Here is a 6,577-nt window from a genome sequence, read left to right on the forward strand (position 1 = left end):
AGGCTCAACAGCAGCCTCCCTACAGACCTGGGCACCAAAACTGGGAAAGTGTTGAGGCAGCATAAGCTGCCTTTAAGATCTATCTTATTAATGTAATGTCTCTCTGTCTTTAAAATAATGCATTTGAATGTGCTATTCAGAAATACCAGGTGAACTTCTGGCTTCTCAATAGTAGCTAAAAATAAAGACACATTTGATATTTCACTTCTTGATATATCAACTTGATATATATCTATATATTTATATATCAAAATATATTTCTATTCTAGATCTGAGTCTATTTTTTTGTTGAGCAGTTTATCCACAAACCAAACTTGATTTGCTAATGCACCCCTGAAATGCACTCATCAAATATTCAGAGCGAGTAAATTCAGACAGCATTGCAAACTCTTTGTTGTCCTTGATCTGTGTTGTGAGTTTGCTCCTATGGATCACATAGACAATTATTACCATATCTAGAAAAATAAAATGCAAGTAAAATGCTATGAATTTATGCTGCAAATGTTGACATTTTTTGGTCCAACAATGGCAATAAAGATATTAGATTAATTTTAAAATATTTATGAATCAAAAGGGGGTATTCAGGAATAATAGCTGTACAGTGTAATACTATGTGCTATATAGCAAATGGAACTTTTATTCTGAGTAATATTCGAGAAACTTGTTAATATATATGCTCTGGAGTAAAATATCTGTTCTTCGTCATTGAAAATATGCTTCCTAACACATCCCAATTGAAAATGTATTTATTACTTCATTATAAGCTCAGTTAAGTAGCCTTCAGCAGTAAACTAGGCTTCTTTCAAGTTGCTATGTACTTTGATCTATGTCACAAATCAATTTCATCAGAAAACAGAATGAAAACATTTGGAAACAAGCCACATTTTATGGAGAAATAGCTCCAACACTCGTCTCTAAACAAACAGCAGAAACTACTGGTGTAGAATTCAGGAATGACTGAACCAGACAGGTTTGATCACAGTAACCTTCCAACCATCATAAAGTTTACTTTGACTTGCTTGGTCAACAGTACAGTACAGATAAAAAGTTCAGATTGTTTGTAACAACCAAAAATTTATTGAGAATTTGTACAGAAAAAAATAACCATGTACAGAGGTAAGGACTGCTCAGGGAAGAGGCTTGGGCATTTTACTGTCAACGGTGTTTTATAGACAAAACTGAACTGTGCAATGTTAGGTAAATTCAGATCAGATCAGTCCTTGTGAAATTGTCCCTTTACGAGTCTCCAACCTACAACAGAAAAAAAAAAGAGAGCATTTTAATGTTCTTCTGAAGAAAGAAGTACATAAGGCTATGATGACATGTTGGTAGTGTTCATACATAGTTACATAAGTTGGAAATAAAAAATGTAGCATGAAGGCTAGGAATTATTTCTGATCATGAGACTATCCATTTATCTATATGTTAAAAGAAAGAGTAATGTGGAAGGTATACTAAAAGCACAAATATTTTTGTGACAAAATAGTCAACAAAGCCAACTTCTCGAAGTTGCAGTGGGCTTAACACTTCAGCTGTTCATGCTTAGCATTTGAAATTATAACTGTTCTGTTGTCATTTTAAATATCTCCTCGGCCTTGTGGTCGAACCTGTTTGGCGCTGCCTAAGTTGTGCTGCTGTCCATCTACTGACAGTCTGTTGAATGGGATGATTTTCATTGCAGTTTTCTTCATGGAGTACCACCGGTCACGCCAGGTTGCCCAGATAATGCCATTGTCATATCCAGATGGACCAGCATCTTTTGATGTGTACACACCATCTAAAAAATATCAGTTGGAGCAAAACACTTAGTTTCTTTCTAAAGCAGTAAATGTGTCCATACATTTTTCTGGTACTAACACGCCATGGCATCTCTGGGCATGCTAAGAGGCCCTGCTCGCTGCCCTTCTCCCCCCAAGTTTGCTTCTCTCAGGACTAATTCTCCCACTTTGGGCTGGAGAGCAGACACAAGTTCCTATGTTGGTGTTTTCAGTTATTACAAAGAATGGGCTAAGCCAGCTTTGGAAAAACCAGAGGGCAAAACATACTCAATTAAAGAGACCCATTTCTTTTTGCCACTGAAATATGGTGTCCTGGGTTATAGGCATTTAGAAGATACTTTACCTATATAATATTTGCCATTGAGGTGGCCAGCATGACATCTATTCATCCACCAACCAGATCCATCTTGCTCAGCACAGTTGCCAGCAAACCGATCATTGTCGTTATCATAGGTACTGAACTGCATGCCATTATGAGAGGTAAAGGATTTGTCACTTGGATCATCTCCAAAATCAAAGCCATCCAAGGCATTCCCAGCTTCACCGCCAATAAAGTAGGCATAAGTCAGTCGATACTTGTCTTCTTCACTTCCCACTTTGAATACAGCATAGTCAGCAGTGCTGTTAAGAAGGGATAACAGTGAATATGAGCATGCTGCATTCCCAGTACATGCACAAATGAAAAATACATAGGTGTTAGCACTGCAGAAAAGGCATTTATGGCATTCTAGCATTTGAAAAGGAATTGATTTTGCATGACTTTGTGCCTCAGTTCAATGACATACATCCAACGAACATTTGTGCTCCAATATCAGACATGTTTTCTGACTACTAGTCTTCTGTGATGTATGAAAGATCTATATTATATAAACATATATATATATATCTATCTATATCCCAGGTTCATAATGCTTACGCTTACTCTAGGTCATGAGGAAACTCTCGGTGGGAGGAAAGAGCAGATGTCTCAAGAAATAGCAAGAACAGTAAGACCTCCCGGAGAACGGAATACATAGAACAGAACAGAACTGAACAGAACAGTTCAGTTGGAAGAGGCCTACAGTGATCATCTAGTCCATAAGATGCAGAAGATGTGAAGAAACTTGAAGAGAAGAAACAGATTCCTTCTGACAAATAAACTAGAGCTGCGAGCACATTGCCTTCAGACATGCACGTGTGCCTGGCAGCAAGTGACACATGGTGACAATGCAGTGTCCTATGCATGTTAGCAGGTCTAAGGGACCACCATTTTTTCAGAGAGCTGTACAAACTGACAAGCTGTCATTTTCAGAAGCATCATGAGCAAGTACCCTTTTTTGCCACTCCAGTCCTCCAGTTCTACTCGTAGGGTGTATGGCAGAGTGGACTGCGTAGTTATTAAATGAATCTTTTCATTGCCCAGCCAGAACTCAGTGGTGTCGTCTGGAGAGAGATGTCCAAATCCTTCCTTGTACTGAATCCAATTTCTCTTGAAGTCCTCACTCCCGTCCAGTCTCTGGAGAAAAAAACCAAACCAAAACAAAAACCTCAATCAAAAAGGTACATATCTTATGTAGGTAAATAAAAACAGTGCTGATGCAATAAGCTTGCTCATGGTAATAATACGTAAGTGGCATACCCTCTGTAATACTGTCCAGCCGTTGCCATATGAGTCAATCTCACAGTAGACTAGGAACGACTGCTTGGCTTTTTGAGGCTTGATAAAGTAAAGACCACTTTTTCTGGCACCTTTATTTGCAATGTCTTGACAATCTGAAGTAAAGATATTCAGGCAATCATTATTAATCTAGGTACACTTCTATCCTCACATTTATTTGATATTGTGCATTTCTTAGTGCAAGAAATACAACTCATCTAAATGTCATTGTTGCAAAGTTAGCTATTTGATCCAAATACTTTAATGTCATTGGCATAAAATCCTACTAAAAGTCACAGGACTTGTGTAAGATGCGGAGGAATTTAGTCTCACATACAGCTTAAGCAACTTAAATGTAAAATACAGTCATGGCATTAATTTCTATAAAAACAAAAATGGCATTTTTTGCAGCTAAAGGAATAGTTATTTTTTTTCCAGGTCATTCAGTAGAAATGTGGTAATGAACTACCTTCTGTTTGTCTTATGTCCATAGAAACTCTTCTCCTATCCCTCATGTTTAGCATACATTTTGGGATAATCAAATTTTGGCCAAAAAGGCCAAAGGAGCAAGTGAGATGTCTGTTCCATCTGAATGCCCTGTTTGCAGAGCGTCTACCCAGCGCTTACATTGATCCAAGCACTGGCTTCATAACTTGCAATTTTATATGCCTTTACAGAAATCTATGTCCAGTTAAGATTGCAAAGAATATCTGTGTGATGCCAACTAGCAATACTTGTAACTGAATTAACCCTCCACCATACAAGAAGCATTTTGCACACCTCTTCCAGTTGTGTCCTGTATTTCAGCCGTGTCTCTGCATGGCTCCTGACAATGTGACTCAAGCTCGGCAATCTTCTGTTTCAGCTGTGTGATCCTGTTGCTGTTCAATATATGTGTATCTGTCAACTGTCTGGACAGAGAGACATAAAAATGGCTTGTTGTTTCTGCTGTTTCTGAATATGTAAGACACGTTTCCCTGCACACATGCTGCTACATACACCCCTGTAAAAGTGGGTGCCTCTATTAGCACTGGTATTTAAAGTTGAGGAAACTAGCCAAAATGGGAAAGCACGCACTTAATCTTATGCAAAACTTGACTCTAACCAGCAAAACTCAAACCAGTAATTAATGTATGAATATAACTCTATGGAAAGTTTTTCTTTGTTGTCCTGAAGTAATTGACGCATTATTCCTCTTTCATTATGGATGTATTTGTAAAACATAAATGTTGTAAATAAACTTCTCTATGTGTCAGAATGCCTACAATGTCTTTGATATAATGTTACAGAAGTGGAGATTTTTCTACATTCAGGTCAAAAAACCTTAAGATTTATAAAAGTTAATGATGTTTTCCATTTTATTTTCAGTGTCAATTTGCAAAAGACTACAACTGAGTTTGTAGCTCCTTAGGATTTATATCAATGTAACTGAGCTGATTTTCATGGATATACGCAGCAAAATTAGCCAGAGTGAATGATTGTACAAATGTTCCACACACTCTGCACTACAGCACAAACTCATATAAATAAAATCTCCAAAGATCATGAAAAAAATTTTAGGAGTAGCTGGCACAGCAAAAGAAACATAAATAAAAACATTGCCATGCTTCCTGACATTCTTATCTTGCACTTCTTGAACAATCAATGGCTTGTGCAGATGAGCAGAGAATGCAATATCAGATCCTCACTCTTCTGTGTCTTGCTATGCAGCTACTAATGACACAACGGTCCACATGAGAACAAAAAACCCTTCTGAAGGCGCCTTAGCTGCACTTCATAGAAGAACACAAAGAAAACAATTTGGATTGTCAAGTGATATAATAGATGGAAGATACCTACTGTATAGTATTTTCATGAGACAAAATAGTGTTTTCATATCTGATTATTTCTTCAATTATTTTCTTGGACTTTTGAGTAAAATATTCAACTGTATCTGTAAAACAGACAAAGGTATAAAATTATTGCAATTAGGCAAACTGAAAAATGAGAAAACTACTTAAATTATATTTTCCAGTTGTGTAGTTATTTTTATATTCTCACTTGGTAGTGTCTGCTTCTCTGGAGGATAGAGGCTTTGGATGTGCTGAATCAAGTGTTCTACTGTTCCTGTGGAGTTAGTAATTTGCCGCAAAAGTCTCTCCATTTCCTGCAGTTCACTATCCACAGTAAGATGATATTTATTAAAGAAATCTGCAATGCCACAGGTCGTTGGGCAGTAGCTACCCTAAAGAGGAAAGAATAATCATTGGCAATGTTTCTCGAGAAAAAAAAAGGGGGGGTCAGAATATTTGGGCAGGGGAACTTTCAGGCACCACTTATACAAATGGTTGTGGATAAAAAAGGGCAGGTTTTGCAGTTTTTGAATTTACAGAGGCAGTTTGGTTTCACACGGTGTGTGTATACACACACATAGCAAGGAAACGGTGCATGCTGTTACTTGTGGCATCGTGTGATTGTATGCTTTTGTCAACAGTGCAGCCTCCACTAGGTTTTACCAAGCATATAACTCTATAAAAAGATAGCAGGTTTAAGCACAGTGCATTTAATAAGTACTGAAAATAACAATGAAGAGCAAACAAAGCTACAAGTGATAATGGTAGTTAATAATCAGCGTAGGGAAGTTTTAATTAGGCTCTTAAGATAAAAGAAAATTGCTCAGGTACTTACAAATCGTTCATCTAATATGCAGCAGTTTTCTCTGGTAGCAATGTACTGAAGAGGAAAAAGAAGACCATTTTTCAGTGAATTTTCTCCGACAGTGCTTTCCGCGCTGACGTGTTTTCTAACACTGTCTCTTCACTTACCGCCAGGCTGGTTGAAAAGAGCAGGGAGAGGAGAGGCCCCAGGGGAGCCCAGCTACGTAACCTCAGCACCATCATGTCTGTCCCACTGGCCGCTGCTGACCGCTTGGTGTGAGTCGTGCAGTCAGCAGCCGAAAATGTTCAACCCGGCGCAGGGCAGCAGTGGTTTAAGGGAGCAGTGGCTGAAGCTGGGGGCGGGCACTGGGAGGTGGCGGGAAGAGGTGGGGTAGGGATTTTGAGGTGGATTCCCAGAATTTGCACACATCTCTTACTCCTCCCATTTTCAGAACCTGTTTCCCACTTATCCGCTTGATCTCTGCTCTGGCCAGGTGGTCTCAGGGAAGGTGGGAAGGTGAGACAAG

General features: G+C 38.5%; 1 protein-coding gene across 1 annotated transcript; it reads right to left on the reverse strand.

The window, feature by feature from the left end:
- Positions 1-1,577: 1,577 nt before the first annotated feature.
- Positions 1,578-6,290, reverse strand: FGG (fibrinogen gamma chain). Its single transcript, XM_010085029.1, has 9 exons — positions 6,219-6,290; positions 6,082-6,126; positions 5,455-5,638; positions 5,254-5,347; positions 4,195-4,325; positions 3,397-3,530; positions 3,089-3,273; positions 2,122-2,399; positions 1,578-1,777 (listed from the first exon to the last, which is right to left on the reverse strand). Exons 1-9 carry the CDS (start codon positions 6,288-6,290, stop codon positions 1,578-1,580), a joined length of 1,323 nt encoding a protein of 440 aa, XP_010083331.1.
- Between the last annotated feature and the right edge of the window lie 287 nt (positions 6,291-6,577).

Source organism: Pterocles gutturalis, unplaced genomic scaffold (genome assembly GCF_000699245.1).
Source record: "Pterocles gutturalis isolate BGI_N339 unplaced genomic scaffold, ASM69924v1 scaffold26495, whole genome shotgun sequence".
In the NCBI taxonomy this organism is placed as follows: Eukaryota; Metazoa; Chordata; class Aves; order Pterocliformes; family Pteroclidae; genus Pterocles; species Pterocles gutturalis.

What these genes read in the sequence shown, in the direction of transcription:
- FGG (XM_010085029.1), bottom strand. Translation starts at nt 6,290, where the DNA reads ATGGTGCTGAGGTTACGTAGCTGGGCTCCCCTGGGGCCTCTCCTCTCC. An exon ending in GCATATTAGATGAACGATTT is followed by an intron (nt 5,639 to 6,081) that starts GTAAGTACCTGA and finishes TTTCCTCTTTAG; the next exon opens with GGTAGCTACTGCCCAACGAC. An exon ending in GCTGGACAGTATTACAGAGG is followed by an intron (nt 3,274 to 3,396) that starts GTATGCCACTTA and finishes TTTTTTCTCCAG; the next exon opens with AGACTGGACGGGAGTGAGGA.